The sequence below is a fragment of the Perna viridis genome, chromosome 5 (genome assembly GCF_037379345.1).
Source record: "Perna viridis isolate PV_CMFRI_1.1 ecotype Kerala chromosome 5, ASM3737934v1, whole genome shotgun sequence".
NCBI lineage: Eukaryota > Metazoa > Mollusca > Bivalvia > Mytilida > Mytilidae > Perna > Perna viridis.
This window is the reverse complement of record NC_142449.1, coordinates 7,013,109-7,034,442: the sequence shown is the minus strand read 5'-3', so window position 1 is coordinate 7,034,442 and position 21,334 is coordinate 7,013,109. Positions and strand designations below refer to the sequence as shown.

At 33.2% G+C, this 21,334-nt stretch overlaps 1 protein-coding gene, 1 long non-coding RNA gene and 1 pseudogene across 3 annotated transcripts; 2 read left to right on the top strand and 1 right to left on the bottom strand.

The window, feature by feature from the left end:
- The first annotated feature begins 1,745 nt into the window (after positions 1-1,745).
- On the top strand, positions 1,746-17,723 carry LOC148615770 (uncharacterized). The gene is made up of 3 exons (XR_015922043.1): positions 1,746-1,918; positions 14,800-14,940; positions 17,156-17,723. It is a non-coding gene; the product is annotated as an uncharacterized LOC148615770 (long non-coding RNA).
- On the bottom strand, positions 2,721-20,625 carry LOC148615769 (large neutral amino acids transporter small subunit 2-like). Of its 2 annotated transcripts, XM_088582346.1 has the most exons (10): positions 20,004-20,625; positions 17,987-18,112; positions 17,723-17,822; positions 15,109-15,153; positions 14,059-14,182; positions 13,537-13,640; positions 12,721-12,817; positions 12,013-12,162; positions 10,920-11,097; positions 2,721-9,392 (listed from the first exon to the last, which is right to left on the bottom strand). In XM_088582346.1, exons 1-10 carry the CDS (start codon positions 20,461-20,463, stop codon positions 9,340-9,342), a joined length of 1,437 nt encoding a protein of 478 aa, XP_088438472.1. In that variant the 5' UTR covers positions 20,464-20,625; the 3' UTR covers positions 2,721-9,339. The 2 variants fall into 2 exon arrangements, with proteins under 2 accessions (XP_088438472.1, XP_088438473.1); XM_088582347.1 differs by lacking the exons at positions 2,721-9,392; positions 10,920-11,097 and adding an exon at positions 11,104-11,439.
- Positions 5,630-6,936, top strand: LOC148615771 (uncharacterized; annotated as a pseudogene).
- Positions 20,626-21,334: the final 709 nt, after the last annotated feature.

Here is a 21,334-nt window from a genome sequence, read left to right as displayed (position 1 = left end):
AGGAGAAAAGTGCTCCATTAAGAAATATACTTGATATTTGTGATCTGGAAAACATTGTAAAAGGGCCAACATGCTTCATGAAATGTGCCGATCCAACATCGAAAGATATAATTTTTACAAACCGTAAAAACCTTTTACAAAATGTAACCAACTTCAACTGTGGCTTAAGCGACGTCCACAATATCATTTCTGTTCAAATTAAAGCCAATATATCACCTATTAGAAAAAACAATTCTAGGAATACCGAAGCTACAAACATTTAAATGAAGATTTCATCAAATACATGGTAAATGCTAAACTTCCAAGCAAAATTGACCATGCAGAAGACATAAACAGTGCTTGTAATGACTTTCAATCAGAAATAAAAACCATTGTTGATACACATATTCCAAAGAAAAGACGTAAAAACGTTGAAAAGCAAGCACCTTTCATGAATAAACAATTACGACAAGCTATATATAAGAAATCTATGGTCTACAACAAATATATGAATGTAAAATCTTAAAGAAATTGGGAATGTTATAGACTACAACGAAACTATGTTAACAAATTAAAAAGAAAGTCAGTAAGACATTATTTTATTGAACGTTGTGTTGGAGGCCCCAAACAAAAAGATTTCTGGCCTACCATAAAGCCTTTCTTACAAACAAAGGTAGTCATTTTGAAAATAATATTGTATTATATGAGAATAATGAAATTGTTGATGAATAATCAAAAGTAACAAATATTTTTAACAACTTTTTTGTTAATATGTCCATAGATATTGGGAGTGGCAGTTGCCCAGCAGATATAAACCACTCTAGTGTTACAGCTATAGCCGAAAATACTAAAGTAGAAAGTAATTTAAATTTTGAAAAGATTCAATGTGATTTTGTAGAAAAGCAGATAAATAAAATAAATGTAAATGAAGCCACCGGAATAGATGGTATATCTTTGAAATGTTAAAAATTGGACAATCAGCTTTACTAGAGCCTATCACTAAACTTGTGAACATGTCATTAGAAAAATCAACATTTCCTGACGCTCTTAAAAAGGCTCAGGTAGTTCCATTACATAAGGGAAATAGCCAACTTGAGGTCGGAAACTAGACCTGTTAGTATTTTACCTGCAATGTCGAAGGTCTTTGAGACAGCCATTTACCAGCAGCTAATTGATTATTTTGATAAGATTTTTCATCCCCCTTTGCCAGGGTACGCTGTAATACAGCATTACTAAAAGTAATTGAGGACTGGAAAAAAGCTGTCCATGAAAATAAATATGTTGCTGCTGTGTTGATGGACCTCTCGAAGGCCGTCGACTGCCTACCACATGATTTAATGTTACTAAAGTTAAGATCATACCAATTCCTCTAATACAGAGATATGATAGTCATATTTACAAGCATGTACAAAGATTAAAAAAAGAGAGGTGAAGTATTTATCAGATCAGTTTAAAAGAAAAATTGACAACTACGAAACGATTAAAGTTCGTCAAATTATCTACTTATTAGAAAAATGGATACGCGCCGATTCCCTTAGAAACTTTGCAGAAATGTTAATAAATTTGGGAATGGCATCAAACTATAGACTAGGACAATGTTCCATTAACGCAGTAACATTGCCAAGAATCATGTGGAGTAAGCGTTCTCTGTTAATTGAGAAAAGTCCGTCAAGGTAAACGCATGTTTCGACCCCAAAAATGTCTAACACTGTGTTCCAATATGTGTCTCTTATGACGTCAGTACATGAGCAGTCCATAGAGAATGTTCAATTGTGTCGTAAAATTGTCTGCCACAAACCTTGCACACTGACATATTTGATTGTAGAACACACGTTAACAGCTTTGACATGAAAAATATGTTGGAAAGTTCATTCGTACTCTTTGCAGCAGTCCATCCAGTGAAAACACCAGTTGTGTGAACGTTTTTAAAGCGGGAAAAGTCAGTATCACTGTTCATTCTAGTTAAACGTCTCCAACTTATTTACATGACATTATAACTTTAAAAAAACCTAATTACTCTTTAGGAAGGACAATTTGGCAGAAATTCCTAGGGTAAGAACAACAGGATCTGGTTTACACTCAGTAAGGTATGCTGGGGCCACACTCTCTGGAATGAGCTGCCAAATGAAATACATTCTCAGTCAAATTTGGACCAGTTTAAAAGCCTCATTAATAACTGGAATGGCAGCTCGTGAAAATGTGGCTCTTGCAGATCTTAATTTTTTAGTTGCTTCTAGTTCTAGTTTTATTTTTCCAACCATTTTTAGTTACATAGTATCTCAACTGAAACTTATTATTTATTTCATTGTAATGTGTGTGTCTTTGGAATTTTATGTGCTGTGCTGCTTGTATGTGTCTTGTTCTATTATTTATTATGTTTTGTTATATGTATGTCGGTTAAAAGCTCTGCAGAGCTTATGTTTTATGTTATACTGAAACCAACTTTAAATCAAATTTCTTAGTCTTAGTCTGAAATGGTAAAATTGGGGATTTTTTGCATGAAATCTTCATTTCACAAATGGTACTCCTTGTTTAATACTTTCAACTTCTCACCCCTAACCTGGAATCCTGTAACCACCCCTGAAAGTGTATCTATCATTTCTCAGTATTATGCACATATGCAATTTTATGTTTTAACACCAATCATTTACCACATTTCAGTATTCAAACTGCAAACAGTCTTTAGAAGTTCTTCAAATCTGAGCTAGCATTGCATTTATATTTTGACGAATTGACAAAAATGAGATTTAAATACATATATTATGAATCCTATATATTTAGCTTTACAAAAAAACTTCTCTTTCCAGATATGCTGGCCAATGTAAAATACACGTTGTATAGAAACCATTGCAAAGCATACATGCAAATTTATTTTGCAACTAAGATTGCACTGATAATCTTAATGTCTCTATAATAAAACATTTTCATGGTTACACGTATTTATATATAACAAAATAATAACAACATTTCATTAAAGACAACTGACCTGTTATTTCATAAAATGTTTGAAGTTACAATGTACCATAAAAAAGTCATGGAACTGAAAAGTAATAAAGTCATGAATAATGTTTTTGTGCAGTATTAACACACACTTACACACATAACACACAGTAGTTTACAGTATACACAGGTTATATTCAGGTAATTCATGGAAAATGGTAGTTTACAGTAAACACAGGTAATTACTGGAAAATGTAGTTTACAGTAAACACAGGTAATTACTGGAAAATAAAATGTAGTTTACAGTAAACACAGGTAATCTTCATGTTATTACTGGAAAGGGTTGTTAATAGTTACCAAATTATTCTTGGCCCAACTAAGCTTAATTTTGTTGTAAAAGAATGCATATTTACATGTATGATTTGGCACAACAATATGTTCAATTAACAGGCAAACGAGTTACTATAAAGTATCAAACTTAAATCATGTGTGGACGTTGATGTTTGGAATATATTGAGCAATGTTTCATTTCGAATGCAAAACAAAAAATCTTTTAGATATGAAGCCAATAAAACAATGAAGCAATAATATAAATACATTACATATCAATCACACAAATCTACACAACAGGCAACTCATAACCTATTTAAAACTATTTGAAACTTATAAACCTCTTTATCAAAATATCACTCAATATAATTTTAAAAAGTTAAAGCTTAACATGGATATAAAACAAACTATATTTAAAATGTAAGCATTCTAAAGATTATTTAAAAACTAGGACCAAAGAATGTTAAATAAATTATCCATTTATTGGTCTTAGGATATACATATCAAATTGAACTTGAAAGTAAAACCTATCAGATTAAACACTGTTTTCCAGAACTTATCGATGTGTAAACTCGTTGAGGTTGAAAAAGATGAACAACCAACCATAACACACCAAAAACACATACACTGATTAGATTGGAATTATTCAAAATTAAAAAAAAGACCTTAGTAGGGTATATCTACTAATGACCTTTGTGAGCAATGGGCCTCTGTCGAGGAAAACTCAACATTACCCTAAGTCTTTCCCGAACCCCCTATAATTGCTTTCAGACAGCCAGAGTTTGCGTAGTCTGTTTGTGAAGGCTGAAATATCTAAGCCCAACTTGACTCCAGGCGATAGTCGCTTCTGTGGTGACAAAAGGTGTAAATGTGGCAACCAAATGCACCACTCGTCATTATTCACCAGCACGGTCACGGGAAACACTACAAAATATTTTGTAACCTGCACTGCAAGAGTGCTAATGTAATAAATTTGCTTCACTGTCCCATCTGTGGCCTTCAATATGTTGGTGAATCTAAACAGCCTTATCACAAGCGCTTGAACGGACACAGGAGCGACCTAACAAAAAACCCCTTATTCTCAATGAGTCAACACTTCAGATTACCAAACCACTGCCTCGGTGATTTCTACAAAATGCATATCTTTATTGTGGAACGGGGGGGTTTTGGATAAAAGAACTCCGTGTTTTACATCCACATGGAATTAATTAAAAAAACATTAAGTTCTTCCTATTTTGCATAGTTTCTTATTACTGTGTTTGTAAATATTTTTAGTTTTACACAAAGTTCAAGATCAACACACAACATGTGTCTATAATACATCGTTCAAGATCTTTGTTAGCTGTGAATAAAATTTTAATACGTCACAGGTATTCGCCTGATTAGGTAGGGAGTTGTGTTCACAGATCACATACATACATATATATATATATACGACTACATCGGATCTTGTTTGTTTGTTTGTTTGTTGGGGTTTAACGTCCGAGCAGCAATATTTCACTATATTCAGACGATGAACATGAAATTGATGATGAAATGAACATGAAACGATGATGAAATGAGAAAGGGATGGGACACAAGGACAATGGGGTCGACAAATTTTGATTGCCACTGGAAATAGGGAGAGGTGGGTAGGATCGGGCAATTTAGCCTCCTGTGGCGGAGCCCTATGGTTCCTACTCCGAGAGAATACCACATTACGGTTCTTTAACGTGCGAGGAGCGTAGCATCTTTCCCAACACGGTGCACCACTATAGTTTGCGGTCAGGTTTTCCGTATTATAGCCTGACAACCCCAGCATGTAACACGCCAGGGGTACCCCATTCAACCACCTGGGGCACACATCCAAGTTGCTCTGTGGGCAAAGAGCCCTGGGTTCTGAGCACTATTTAGTCGCCTTTTACGACAAGGATAGCGCTGCTGCAGGCCTATTCTTTTAACACCCGGACCTGCACGGGGCGACTACATCGGATCAAATTGAAACAGGGATGATATGTAAACGTATAGAAAGTTCTGAAAAATTCCCAACAATGTTAGAACTGTCAAATTTGCGATGCAAATTTTTGGTCGTTCCCTCCGCGGGACTCGAACTCGTACCGCTGTGACATCTATGGCAACACCGCCTGCACTAAGTCCAGCGCCCTAGACCACTCGGCCAGCTAGGCCATGTAAAAATATAGCTTTCGCTGGCCGTGCCATTCCTCCTCGTAGGATTAATCTAGGGCTGTAACATCTTTCATCTTAATGAACTGTCCCGTACTACCACACACACACACATATATATTAGGCACTTCCAAGCCTCATACAACCACTAAATGTTGCAAACTACATAATTTCAATAGTGGGATAGTATAAAAAATCACTATTACCTGAACATGTTATGGATAAGACAGACAAATGGATAAATGTCTTGAAGGAAACATCACAGACAACATTTTTTAATAGAAATGACATAAATGATTTGCTCACAAGAACACGCTCGATGATAAAAGATGTCGGAGAGCTGAATTTTGACGTTCAACTAGCATTATCGGATGAGGACTTCGTCAATTTAACTGGTTTGACTAGAAGTCAGTTTGACGTTGTTGCCTTGCATGTTAAAGACTTGAGGAATTCCGGTGTACGTTCTGTGCGTACGTGCCTCGGCACTTTGTTGGTGACGCTCCGAACTGGCTTATCAAATGCAATCTTGGGAACTCTCTTCAGTCTGAAATCACATCAAATTCGTAGAGCTGTTCATTCTGCACGGGAATCTCTTATCAAAAACTTCTATTTCTAGGATTCAACCGCATGGGCCATTCTGGGTTCGTGGAAAAACACACAACACCCATAGCAAAAACATTACTTGCTGGTTATCAAGATGATGTGGCTGTATTGGTCCTAGACGGAACTTACATTTATATACAAAAAAGTTCCTATCACCAGTTCCAGAAACGTACAATTTGCATAAGAACAGACCTCTGGTGAAGCCCATGCTAATAGTCGGTTCAGATGGTTATATTTTGAGTGTGCTTGGCCCCTATTTTGCAGACGGTCATAACAATGATGCATCAATTACGAAACACGTTTCAAACTAATGCAGAGGACATAAAGCAGTGGATTAAAGACGATGGCGTCTTAGTCGTAGACAGAGGTTTTAGGGATGCTCAAACCTTTCTTGAAAATATGAACTTAATGTTGAGATGCCATGTTACATCAAAAAAGGGGAGAAGCAACACTCTACAGAGGATGCTAATTCATCCCGTCTTATCACTAAAGTAAGATGGGTCGTTGAGAGCGCCAACGGGCGAATTAAACAATGGCACTTTTTAGACAAACTTGTATCGAACCATTTCGTCCCTCATATAGGAGTCTTTGTAAGGATTTGTGCAGCTTTGATAAACTGCTTCCGTGCTCCTTTATAATGACTTCGGAAATGATGAACTGGGGCAAATAATGGAAGAAAGAGCACAACAACCAAACCGTATACAACAAATTGTAGAAGAGAACAATCTTACCAAGAAAAAGGCTATCTATACAGAGGTTAACGGAACTGAAAATATGCTTGATTTTCCTAGGCTAAGCTTACAACTAATCAGAGACATAACTATGGGTGTATACCAACTCGAGCTAGCGCCAGGGTATACAGAAAGTCATCAGTCTGATGATAACTATGTTCTTCAAACATGCAAGGATAGACCCAACTAGCTTAGAGTTAAATTGTCATCGAGACATTCCTCGTCTAAGGTCTATAGTTTGTGGATCAAGTTCAGTGATGACGACATCACAGGCTGATATTGTACTGTGCACGAGTTGTTGGGTGCTGTGCGCATTTCTTCCACTATCTGGTATCTAGGGTATAATAGATGACAACAACAACCAATGCCGTCTTGTCGATTCTCCGACTCTATTATCCATGCTAGAGATATGCCACCGCTTGAAACAGAGTCAGAATCATGGTTGTGATGGACCAATCGAGGAATCACATGTCAGTGATATTGATTAAGAATGCATATGCCAGTTTTACATTAAAGCCCCTTAACACATATAGGGGAAATACATTTAAATTAACTTTTCAAAGTACATGTATGATTAAAGGAGTTATTCCCGATATAAAGTTAATTGCTTTTCTTTGCGTCCCCGCTGTAACCATTTGCGGTGGAGGACATAGAAATACCGGCGTTCATCCGTCCGTCAAAAAATAAAATACTTTGAGACCCAGAATGATAATACAAAGTAAGACGTATATTGGATTATCTTTGGTCTTTTGATATATTCAAAACAAATCACTTTATTCTCGCGAACGAACTTTTTGGAGGGTAATAAGTTTCACCTGATCTGTCTGTATTGTGCTGTTCACTTCTGCTACATGTAGACTACAATGCTATAAAGATATTGTGAGGAATTAATTTTCGGGAAAATTTTTTTTTCTGTCTGTCCGTCTGTTTGTTATGGGATAATTTAGTCCTATTTCGTTATTATTTCCATACATGTATCTGTCTTTTTCAAGTATCCAACCTTTCTTTATCCAAAACATTAAATTATGTTATATACTGAATTGCTTTTTTATTTCCCCCTACATTTAATATTACTCTATGCTGATGATCCTGAATTTCAGACATTCCATGATTGTATCAAACTCTGAAAACATTCAGCATAAAATGAAAGAATACTGAAGCAAATCGTTTTTTAATAATTCTGTATTCAACAAGAGATTTGTAATGTCTGTCAGTATCCCAAGAAACGAAAAATAGTAATGTATTAACGCAATATAAATAAAAAAAAACCCCAAAAACTAACAAACAACACATAAACTAAGCTAAACAAATACATGTAAATATGACGTTCCTTGATATGTTGTATAATTCTCGGGTACCACTGTATCGTGTGAGTTGTTGTCACATGCACATTTATTCCATAATCTCCTTTTCAAATAAGCAAAATACATAGTTATAAACCTCAAGGGGATATATAACTCAGCCAAAAGTATTGAGTCAATTTTAACATTTTTATGAACCATATACATTTAAGTGATTGACCAATACTTGTTATTATGAACATGACCAATGAGTTTTTTAAAATGAAGTTGGCCATTTAATGAAGCATATGCATTTTTCGGGAATCTACATACTATAAGATGAATATAATACATGTATTGTTTGTCTCTTATAGCTCTACAAAACAATATTCAAGAATTTGCAGTTTTTTAGTCCATGTGATATTATCTAACCCAATGAAAAAGAATGTTGTCAGCATATAATTAGATATAACCATTATTGCCATTATTGACAAAATATACTCATGGTTGCTATGGAGATTTTTTTTCTGGTAACCATGGAAACCAATGTTGCCTGGTTTAGTTTTGAATAATAGAATTATAACTTTAGATAGTGATCTTATAAAAATACATCATAAAGCTTTATTCATTTTAGAACATGCGAAAATATATCACAATAATGGTTCATTGCTATGATAATTAATGGTTGCTATGTAATCTTTTGGGTAACCATGGAAGACCTTGTTCCTAGGAATAGTTTTTTACAATATAAATTGGAGTTTCTATTATTTTAGTAAAACTGATGTAATAAAAATACATTAACACTCAATAAAAATATATAGGCAACATGAAAGTAATGATAGTTGGTTGCCATGAAAATGAATGGTTGCTATGCAAAACAAATGGGTTTCGGGGGGAAAAGTTGATTCTCTGTTGTAAATGAGGTTTACAAAATCCAATTAATTACTCCACATTAAGGTAGTTGCCATATATTCTCATAACAGGACGTTATCTATTGTTATTGGCCAATATCTGAAATTAAGAAGGGTTTTCTGCAAGTGTCATGGTATACATTAAAATCTGTTGCTAGAAAACCAAAAATTTTCATAAACAAGAAAAAATTGTCACTTTGGGGGGGGCTACTATACCTTGCCTTTTAATATGGAATGTATGAAGTTAGAGGGGGCCAAAAACAGCCCTTATTGCACCTTACCCTTTAATGCTGACACATTGTCATAATATAGATTTACAGATATTTTGACATCCTTGAATATTCATATGTATCTTACACTGATGGACTACTTATTAGCATCATGTCACAAGTTTTTCCGTAATTATTCCGACTTTCCTAACAAGAAAGTTTTCTGGAAAGTAATTGTCAGTTTATCTGCAAAGAATGCAAAAAAAAATAATACATATAAATAAATAAATAAATAAAATATATTTAAGAAATTCTAGGATATCTTGTTCTATCAATGGTTTATTGTGTAAATAAAATGTAAATTGATCATAGATGGTAATAGGGGTGTGAATAGTATATAGTGTGTGAGTGTTTATATGAAAAAATAGGTATACGGAAGTTATTATTTTGCATTATAAACAAGTCCGGATAACACGTCTTCATCTGCCTCACACTAATCAAGTTAAGGCAGGTAGAGACACATCCATGCTTGATGCAGCTTTTAAAGATTGATGATTAAATAAATAAACGGTTGATTGATTGTTGGTGTTTAACGCCCAAACAGCAATTCCTCATCTATATCCAGAGGGGCACAATTAGTGCCTATTGGAATGCATATACTTTGTTGAAATAATGTCCTTCAAAAAGTGAAAAATATGTTGTTAAGGGGAAACTCCAGCATACTAATCACTTCTTGCTGGGAGTAGCAATTTTTGTCTTTTTGTTTGTAGTGGTAAAATAAGTAGAATCGAGGCCTTAAATAACTAGATAGTGAGAATTAAAATTCTTGCAGTCAAATGCTATGTGGATATTTTCTTTTTCAATTTATCATGGGTAAAGGTTGTATATAATGTTGAAAAGTTGAAAGTTTTAATAGAGTTATCTTCAGCCAAGGATCAAGATTTAAGATTATCTAAAGTTCATCAGAGTTTTTTTCAGAATCCACATATGATTCATACCACTATGTGAGTAAACAGTTTCACAGTATTTTTATTGTCACTCCTTCACCGCTGCCAAAATTTTGATGAGCCATGGAATTTTTATGTAGTTTTGGAATCCAATACAAACAAGGTCTCACACTTCTCCTTGATGGAATATTCAATGAGGCCATTTAGGACTTGTGGTTAGCTCGGATTTCATCCTTTTCGAACATACTGCGTATGTATGTAGGATAACATGCATTATCTTTTATTCCTAGCTCTTTTATTAAGCATTCCTAGTAATGCACTTAACACACAAAAACAGTAATACACTTTACACACAAAAATAATGTTGTTAGAGACCTTCATATGCTATTACTGGAGATTTATAATTAAAATCTTCTTCATATGCTTGTTTTTACCACCTTATTTGTTCTTGGTAGGGGCTATAATCCCAAAATCAATGCCGCAATTTTTCTTTTCTGGCTTGAAACCTTTTTGTAAAACTTTAACAAGATCAACCAATTACCTGTTATATACACGTTATTGTAAGAATACCAGTTGTGTATGGATGATAAATACATGTCATACCTTGATATAACTACATTTCTCTTGTGTTTTTGGTTTATACGTAATAAGTATAATGTCATTTCTTTGTTACAGTACACAGCCAGATTTGCCACATATGATAATCATATGGTGCTTGATTCATATGATAATCATATGCATATGATACAAGTATGTAGTTTTTTTGTCCTCTCAAATTTCAAGCAATACCTCACAAAATACATGCCAATTCACAAGTAAAACTTACATATCAAACTGGTGACAAATTTGGGTTTAGACTTCCAAGATACACCAACCCAATACACAGGAATGGCTGTCAAGAACAAAACCAATGCTAATCCAGTTCTTGTAGGTTCTGTTATTAAACAGATAACTAGCATGAAGAAATTGATTATTAGCTGTGTTACTGGTAATATCATGTTTACCTGTAAGTTAAAGAAAAAGTGTATGACAATTGACTCCAGGGCCTAATCTGAATAACAATGACAAAGATAAGTTACAGTAAATATGTTTGAAAAATAACAATATTGACATTTTTGCCTTTGTAATCTATTAAAAAAACTTATCTCTGTCAAGGACAAATTGGAGATAAACAAGGATAAATTATTGTTTAACCCTCTAGATTAGTCCCTTATTGATCCATCACCATGAATAAAAAGCCACTCTAAATGATACCTGGTATATCCATCCCTCTTTCTTCAGTACTTAGGTCTTATAGCTCTGATATAAATAATTGGAAAACTATGCAAAATGACTGGGAGCTCCTTCTATAAACACAAAGTATGTATTAAATATGATTTAAATCCCTAAAGGTGTTTTTGAGTTATTGTTCCGTGTGTGAATGGACACAAAGCAGTAAATGATTATATGATGTAAATTGACTGATACATAAAAACAAAATATTAATTTTCAGCTCAAGCAATACACAGTCATTTTGCTTTTTCTAAGTATTAATCAAGGAAAGCAGTCATATTTTCAGTAGATTATTCTTACATATAAATACCCATAAAAGAACTCTACCCTTTTTCATATCAAATCCACTTTCCCTGACCTACCTTCCAAGCAGAAACACTGTATATTCCTAAGCATATACATATATAATGAAAGAAGTGTAAACTGGGAAATTTCTGAAGGTTTATTTTTACTATCTTTGCACCAAAAAAAAGTCACCCAAAAGTAAAGCTGTTGCAAATAATGAATTTTTCACGCAGGATTTCATACAATATGATGACGATTCATGAATTAATGTGAAAGTAGCTTGAATAAAAATCAGCAAAAAAAATGGAGTAAAATTTCCAGGTTTACAATAATAGAAATTTTTAAACACTGGTAATACTCACTTTATATGGACGGGGGATTTCTGGGTGAAATCTTCGTAAATACAACAATGACGTTAAAACAAACAATGTCATGATTAATGAGAAAACTTGGATGTATTCTATAAATAGCACCAAACCTCCAGTAAAAAGCAGCAACAATGCAAGTAATGTCTGAAAGAGAATTATACAATACTTGTTATACAGGGTTCGACATTAACAGTAATCTGGTAGTCCTGTGCCTACCTAATTAGAGAGAGGACTACCTAGAAAATTCAATTAGTAGTTCTTTGGGCTACCTAAATTAATTCTTCAAATCTTACTATACCTAAAGTCAGTGCTGAAAGATAATTTTTAGGACTATCTAATTTATTAATCAGAAAATCCTTTTGGTTACCTAGCTAGAAAAGTTAGTATCAAACCCTGTAATAGTATAGAAATTTTTGGTAATATACAAATTTAGCCTTTTTTTTTTAAAGAAGCAGCCTATGTAGGAATAAAACAGCAGTAAGTTTATTTCATATTTAACCACATGGTACAAATAGAGACTTAAGAATTTGTTGCACAACCAATAAAATACAAGAATAATCATTAGAAAAGGGCACACAGAAAATTTTAAAAATCTCAACTTTATTTCACAACATGTTGTAAGTGTAAAATTATTGTAAGTTATAAAGCTAAATGCCAAGAATGGTGCAATGAATTATCTCCCTTGAGTAGACATATACTTACAATTGCTAAAATAGAGGCCCAAGGAGTAAGAAATTTTATTTGTAAGGTACCAAATATACTTGGAAAATGGCCATTTCTTGCACCAGCAAATAATACCCTGTACAAAATAGATGGATTTAGTCTATAAAAAAGCATATAGTAAAGCAGAAATATGCAAAAATGCTTCTATTTCAACACTATAGAAAGTGTGTGATACAAAAACAGGACTCCATTAAATCCATTGTACATAAAATACTGTACATTACACAGAGAAAATCTTCTAAAAATGCCAAGTTTTTCATTTAAAGATCCACGAATAAAATAAAAAATTTTATGAATAACAGCCACTACTTAGTTAAAAACTGAATTAATACATTTGGGACGGAGCATCAGCGATGTCTTTCATATGTAGAATGAATGACTTAAAATCAGAAGTGACATTTTTGGTAATTGATCTATACAGTTAAGATGGGATTGTTTTAACTTTAAAGCAGACATACATCGTGTGTTATAGGAAGTCTACTGTTGGTGAAGATATCAGCGATATAACAGCGAATTATCAACAAAGTCAAACATACTATGATTGGTCAAGACATCAGCGATAAAACAGGGAATTATCAGCAAAGCAATTTTAGTACAAATAGCTTTGTCTCTCAAGGCCTAAGACCATAATATTTCTTGTATGATGTGTCTGTATTATAACGGAAAGTAGTAAAATCTGTTCATGAAGTTTTATATTACTAACTAGTAGTAAAGTATATACAGGACAGTCTTGTTTGAATTAAGTATTACACATGTTGACCTATAAAACACCCATAAAATATGCTAATTCTATACCTTGAATGTCCCATAATAGAGGCATTGAGGACTCCTATACAGCACAAACCAACTAGTAGAGTAATAACTGGTGTCAATGGACCATACAAATTCTGCATAAATAGCTTTAAAAAAAATAAACAAGGAATCAATAAGATATACATTCGAATTTAATATGACAAGGACACTACCTTTAATCAGTTATCAATTTCAACAAGTCTTAAATACAAAATATTTATTTGTACAAACACATTAGCAATAAACAGTTATGACATGATATTGTCACATTAAACCCACATTTTTTAACAATATGAATTTAGTAAATCTAGGTTATAAGAATGATATATTTATCTAGTAACTTGGGTTGGGTTGGGGGGGGGGGGGGTAGTGATGTAAATGGACATAACTGCTCTTTAATAAAATAACTAATTATTAACATATCAAAACTATAATTGAAATGATGGTGATGAAATATTTCAAAGCCTAAAAGTTTTGCTTGTTAACCCCTGTACCATTTATCCACCCTGAATTAGTTCCACTTACAACAGCAACAGCATTAGACTGTAGTAATTGAGCTGGACGAAGAACTGTAAACAGGGCGATATTAGTCAGTATGTAGATTATACCAACAATCAGGAAAGTAATAAATACAGCCCTTGGTACATCTCTGAAATATAAAGTAATAGATACAGCCTTTGGTACATCTCTGAAATATAAAGTAATAAATACAGCCCTTGGTACATCTCTGAAATATAACATCTTGGTTTTAGTGGCTCATAAAAATCCTTAGCTGTAACTATAGGCTCAATCTTTAAAGCTTGAATAGCTCTCCTGGAGAACTTTGAAATATTGTGGTCATATTATATGACCAACCAAAATTATATCAATTTCATTTACAAAGGCCCAACCAAGTATTATTGAAGATCTATGCAGGCCTTATCATACGGATCATTTCATCAATGAAAGTTTCTTTCTATCTATTATGGTTTCAAGATAATGGCTGAAAACTGCATGTCTTGCTTTTCAAGGCCATTATTCTAAAAGTTAGTCATCGAACATCTTTTACTAATTATACACTTGTGTAGGCCATGTCATTAAAAATAATTTGTTGCTTTTCAAGGACAATATCTCTTATAAAGAGTCATCCTATGACTTCTAGCTGTAAATAGTTCTAATTCACCATGGAAGGGGGTTGTTGCCTCCTATAGTTAAATTCTGCCACATCTATATGTGAGTCTGCAATCTCGATCTTTTTTAACATTTTTTTTGGTTTTTAATCTTTAGGGTATAGTGAGATGACAATTTCCTGGAGCTGGCACAACTGTTTCAGGGATCAGTGGAAGACAGACCCGAGGTGTTGGAATTTTCTCATCCTTCACTGAATGTCAGTAGACTGACTTTTACTGTATTTCACAGCCTGGAAAGGTAGTAGTTATCTCTTTGATACATTCCTTGTTAACATTTTCTTCTCTTCCCCATAATCTAACATTTTAATGAAGTAGTATAGATTTAGCACAATATTCCCCTTTACTTATATTCATTCTTTCACCCCTACAACTTAATATCATTGACCTGTTCCTGATATAAACTTACTTTGCAGGATTTTTTACTTCTTCTAATAAGCTACTTATGACTTGCCTGCAAAAAAAATATATAATAATAGGATATATTGTAAGTTGTTAAAGCAGGTGATACCTACATGCAAGAAATCTGTAATACCCCCACATTCCAACCTTGGCTAAATATATGATATTAGGTACTAATTTTCAAACAGGAAGTTGTTATGGCCAAGATTGAAATCACATCCCACAGTATAGCACACCTGTACAACACTTGTGTCAAAATATAAACTGGGGCGTAGTTGCCTATACGCATATACGCAGCTGCGTACTTTCGGAAAAAGTAACAAAAATAAAAACACACATTTTAAAGATGAAATTAAGGTTATTTATCACATATGCATACCATGAACGTAGTATAGGCTCTGAAAAACTGGCTCCAAAATTGTTAAAATTCAGGAGTTTCTCTCAGGGCTTTGCCTTGCCAGACTCACTGGGGCCTTGACCCCTAGCCGTAATTTTGCGTATAACTAAAACAGGCCTAGCCACGCCCCTGGATGCATTACAAGTACGGACTACTTTACTTGTAATGCATCCCTTTATATTTTGACACAAGCTTTGTTTTCTTGTCAAGTACATGTAGCAGTAGATAAAACTTTTACTGGGACAGAGCCAATAACTGTTTCCATCAGAAAACAAAATTATCTGTTTAAATACAGTGGCAGATTTACCGCCGGAGCTAAGGGAGCCTTAGCCCCCCACCCTGCATCTCTTAAAATTAATAATCATCCCCATAAAATTAAGTTTACAAGTGTTATATAACTTATCTCGAACAACTACAATTAACACCCAGTGTGTGTATATCTTGTCAAATATGTTTCAGTCAATTTATTTTAAGTCATATGTCATCTCCATAGAATGTTTACGGCTATTGAAGTGAGTGATTCGATGCATGTACATGTACCTTATAAACAGATAAATGTCCAATGTTTATGTAAAGGATTAATATTATTGATAGGTGAATGATAATGGCTGCAAACTAGCAGAACTATAAAGAGACTCATACGTATATCACCAGCATTATCTTTAATAATACAATGTTTGAAGAAATGGACAATCGCTTAGAACATAGAACATAATGTGAATTGGAAAGTAAAGCAGATTTTACATCAAACCTTTTAGTTTTAATAAATTGTCAGGGGTTTGCCTTGTGAGACCAAAGACCTGTGGTTCTAATAGAAATTTCAAGTTTTGATTTTTATCAAAAGGAAAAGGTTCAGTTATGGCCAATTTTGGCCACAAAATTTGAAATTGTTCAAAATAAAGATTCTTATCGTTTTAGTACACATATGTGTTTACACTAGCTAGTTTGATAAGATTTAGGCCAAAACAGAAAAGCATTTTGTCATTGCAGCACCAACAAAAAATTCCAATATTTCAGCATATTATTGACGGTTTTTGTGAAAAACAAGTATGGCCACATTCGTGTTCATTCTTGATCTTTATATACATTGTGTAGTATTGAAAGATACAACATATATATGTCAACATTTTGAATAAACACGGATGCGGCCACTTTCGTTCTAGGCAAAAATATTGAAAAATATGTGTAAAAATGCAACAAAATTGAAGATTTCATTAATATTGTGTTAATTTTGACTGCTATTTGGTCAAACACATTCATGATATCACCAAAATTGGCTGAGATGTATTTTCTACAATAATTATACTTTCAAATAAACTAACTAGTATAGACCAAAACAAATCTTTCAAAAAAGTTGAATACCAAGGCCAAAATAAGGCCTTACCGAACCTTCTCCTTTAATTACTGCCCACTGGTATGTCATTTTGATGGTGAGACTACCATAAAGAAGATTGAATACAATTAGGAAATAACATTAAGGCTAATTTATTATGATGAACTGTCAACATATGAACAGATGTTACATTTGCCTAATCTCCAACAACTGAAATCAGATGAGTAAGTTCTCTTGCAAAATGAACTTTTAAGATTATTTATGGGAATGCTCTAACTTACTAAAAGACCTCATGAAACCTAAGAACTCTTCATATTCTTTCAGATATTCAAATACAGAACAACCATGCAAAAGTAAAAACCACCAGATATGGCTTACATTCATTTAGGTAGACTGTCCCAAAATTATGGAACTCTTTACCACAAGAATTCAGAGAAGGGATGTCTTTGAGGCATTTTAAAAGACTCATTGGAAAGTGGGAGAGGGTGCATGTAAATACAGTATTGCAGACAGCACATATCTCTCTAGGGCTTACATCATCAGACATGTCATTTGCTATTTACATGCATAATAGCTTAGTTTGTATGATATGTTTTTTTCATTTAGTTCCTTGTATTTATTTGACCTGCCTTATTCATATCTGTCTATGTTTGTATGCTTTTAAATTGTCTTAAATGTTTCTATGTCATGTTGTGTTAGGTATGTAATGTCAGAATTAGAAGCTCATTAGACCTTAGATATATCAACTTATAAATAAATATCATTTGTCTATACTTGATAAGGAAAACCAAGTGATAGCACATACAGACTTTCCATCCAGATGATGCTTAGTAATCCAAAATAAATTTTAAATGTTTGTCCCTAAATAGAATTTTTTAAAGCTCTACTAACCAACCTCCGTAAGAAAAAGTACAAAAAAATACAGCATAAGATAAACTGCCAATGTCTGTCTTTGTTCCTGACATTATGTCATTAAAATTGTCCACTTCTCCTAAGACAAAAGAAAACACATACTAAATAATAAAACACATACAAAGTAATGACATCAGTTATTTTCTATATTATTTAATTTATTAACAATATATAAAATATACAATGTAATTAATTATTTAAGAATCCGTTTTTATTTTTGACCAAACAATCAAATATTATTACCTTGACATAGTCTCATCAGCCCTCCAACTATAATCATTAGCAAACCAATGATTTTTGTAGAAGATAATACTGTTTGTATCTTGGTTACATACTTCATATAGACACAATTCAAAGCAACAAATGTAACTGAAAAAAATATTAATCAAGGAATCAATTTGAAATCTATTTACTAAAAAACATTCCTAATACATGTTGGACACAATGGCAATCTTGTCTTGGCAAAAATATGGACAATCTTTTATCAATTTGAGCATACAACTTGTCATGTGAGGCCAACAAAAATAATACTCTTGGTTTCTGCTTGAACCAGCAACAAAATAGGGTAGGGAGGCTGGGAAATTATTTCATTTTTCAAAGACATTTTACATTGAGTTAATTGGGAATCAATCTAGACTTTAACAGTGCTTGAGCCAAAATGGTCATAAAATGTTTAGGGTAGACACAAAAACTAGGGTAGGTAGAGTAGCAGGAAACAGATATATTATTTGTTTGGCCTGATTTTACAGACAAATTTGTACTAGTCTGCAATTTTCTTTTGATAAATAAACATTCTCAAACAAGTCAAGGTTTTGCAATTATGAGGGCAATGTGGTTCAAGTATGGGCTAATACACCAGTGAATGATTACAGAACCCACCAAATGATTTACAAGAAAACTCTAATTTTCATGAGCTGTGACGTTTTTCTTGTTTCATGTCATTTTATTCATATATTTAAATTATGATATAGACTGTTTGATGGAAGAAAGGGTCATTAAAGATACAATAACAAATTCCAAAGGAAAAACTTTCCAGAATTTTGTATAGGTAATCAATTACTTATGTATAGATGTATGAGGTGATAGCAACAGTAAATTTAAATGTTTATACCTAATGTATGCAGTCTAGGTTCTAAAAACCTACATGCACTCTAGCAAATTTATATTTTAATGTATCAAATTTTATATATGCGAAAAACTTCTGTTCTATTTTTAGTAATGGCCGCCATTTCTTTCAACAGTTAAAAAATTCCCACATCAGTTCTATGCAGGATACCCTGACTGAGGATACCCTAAGGAACATTCATACAATTTGGTTCTAATTGGTCAACTAGTGTCAGAGGAGAAGAGTTTTGAAAAATTGTCAACGATGAATAGAGAAAAATTTAGTATTGACGTAAATTTAGGCAAAAATAAATTTTAAACATTACTGAAAAAAAAAACAGCTCAAATTAAACTTCAGAAATGATTGGGAGAAAATGAGAGATTTACATCAACAGAATCAAGGCAAATTGGACATTTATCTTATATACAATAGGACATTATTTAGATATAAAACTCTACAAAACACATTTGTTAACACAATACTGACTCAGTTAAAGAATACCAATGGATCTGGTAAATATTAAATATTACCTTGACATGAGAGGCTATGTAGATTTTGTAATTCAAACTCTTTTGAAAATAAAATGCACTTTCCTCTAGAATGCCCTCTTTATAAAAACCTCAGAAGAAATATGAATGATTATATTGAAAAATGCCCAATTTAGTTAATTTAAACAAAAATGATCTTTTTACATAGATTATGATTAATAAGGATAGTAGTTGTTTTTATCTATTTTATGTGTATACCTTGATAAAGGCCTGCAAATAAGAAAAACAAAAATAATGAATTACTTTGATAACATAATTATCTCCCCTTGTTTACTGACCTTTTCCTCATGCATTTGAACTATTATTTTATATTACTTTATGTTTCTTTAATCACTCTGAAATGTTTTTGTCATGTTGTTGTTTGTGTTAAGCTCTAAATGGGCCTTATAATTTGGAAAAAATAAAATACTCGTATTATTAGTATTATTAGTATCTTCTAAAGAATATAGCTTCAAATTCTTAAGACTAGTTTTCAAAACATTATCTGTTTGATTTGTTTAAAACAAAACAGTTTTGTCATATACCTGTAAGACATCCCTGGTTTGTTAGTAATTGAATAAAGAATTTACCCAATTTACTGCCACAACCAAAATATCTGACTGTTTACCTAAAATCCATCCTGCAAGAATTTTAATTCCTATCTCAGGTGGTTTACATGTAGGAAAGAATGGTTGAAGAATGTAAACAGAAGCACCATATGAAACTAAAGCCCAAAATGGTCCATGAATTAATAGGTAGTAACCCCAAAGCATCATGAAAGCTGGTAATGGACCAAATACACGCAGCACATACATGTAAGGCCCTCCTGCAAATGGGAACATGGTTCCAAGTTCAGTGAAACATAAGGCTAAACAAAGGTTTATAAAACCTCCAATAACCCACATGATTAAAGTCAATCCAATTGATCCAGCATTTGTCAAAATTAATGTTGGAGAAACGAAAATGGAAACGTGACCAGTAACTGCTACCATGATTGCAACACAGTGAAAAAGATTGATTGATTTCTTCATCTGAATTGTTTCTATCTTCACCCCGTCACCGGGTTTACTTTGGTCTGCCATGTGCATGGTTCAATCACATGACACCAAAAACCTTTAGGTGTAAAGGATTGAGTATAGTGCTGATTTGTTGTTAAACCCCTAAAGACGCCATAAAAATTCCCTGATCTTCCGTTATCAGCTGATAAACCTCAGGTCAGTTCTTGTCATTTTTTTGTTGACAATATAACCGGAAATACCGAAACTAAATTTAGAACAATATCGTTCGTAAAATTCCGTTTTTATTAGAAATATTTTAAATTCAAAAACTGAAGACTTCAAAGTCGCTAATCGCCAAATGTTCAATGTCACTGATTTTGACATAATTTAAACATCCGAAATGGTACAAATGCGATATGCTCTAAAATCGGGGGACTTCTGCAAAAATCCTGGTTCCCTTGGTATTATTGCGTACTTGCGTACTTTTTCGTGACCGTTATGACCCGAATGGGCCATTGGCTATGTATAGATATCGGTGTACTGATAATATATGTATGACACGCCTGTGTTTGAATCAGAAACCGAGTAATATTACAATAATTCAATGCTAGCCTATCATTTATAACATACGTGTATGATATTTAAGAGGTACATTTTTATCTCGCATGAATCTGGAACTACGACGCTTTGATGGTGAACATGGCGAAGATCTGCTGGATTATGTGGCGTATGACTACACATTAATGCAAATCATATGAGAATATTAAATACAGAAATTACGAGTGCAAGAAGTCGCTAACACTATTAGCGACTTAAAACATTTTTTTTAGTGTAGCGGAAATGTTTACTGTTATGCCCTCATCGTCTGAAACATCAACCCCAATTCTTCCCATGCGCGGTACATCATAAGTTACAATAATAAGAACACAATCCGTGTCATGCCGGAAACGATTTTTTAACA

What these genes read in the sequence shown, in the direction of transcription:
- LOC148615769 (XM_088582346.1), bottom strand. Translation starts at nt 20,463, where the DNA reads ATGCACATGGCAGACCAAAGTAAACCCGGTGACGGGGTGAAGATAGAA. An exon ending in AGTCTAATGCTGTTGCTGTT is followed by an intron (nt 13,641 to 14,058) that starts GTAAGTGGAACT and finishes TTTTTTTTAAAG; the next exon opens with CTATTTATGCAGAATTTGTA. An exon ending in AAATCCCCCGTCCATATAAA is followed by an intron (nt 11,098 to 12,012) that starts GTGAGTATTACC and finishes TTTAACTTACAG; the next exon opens with GTAAACATGATATTACCAGT.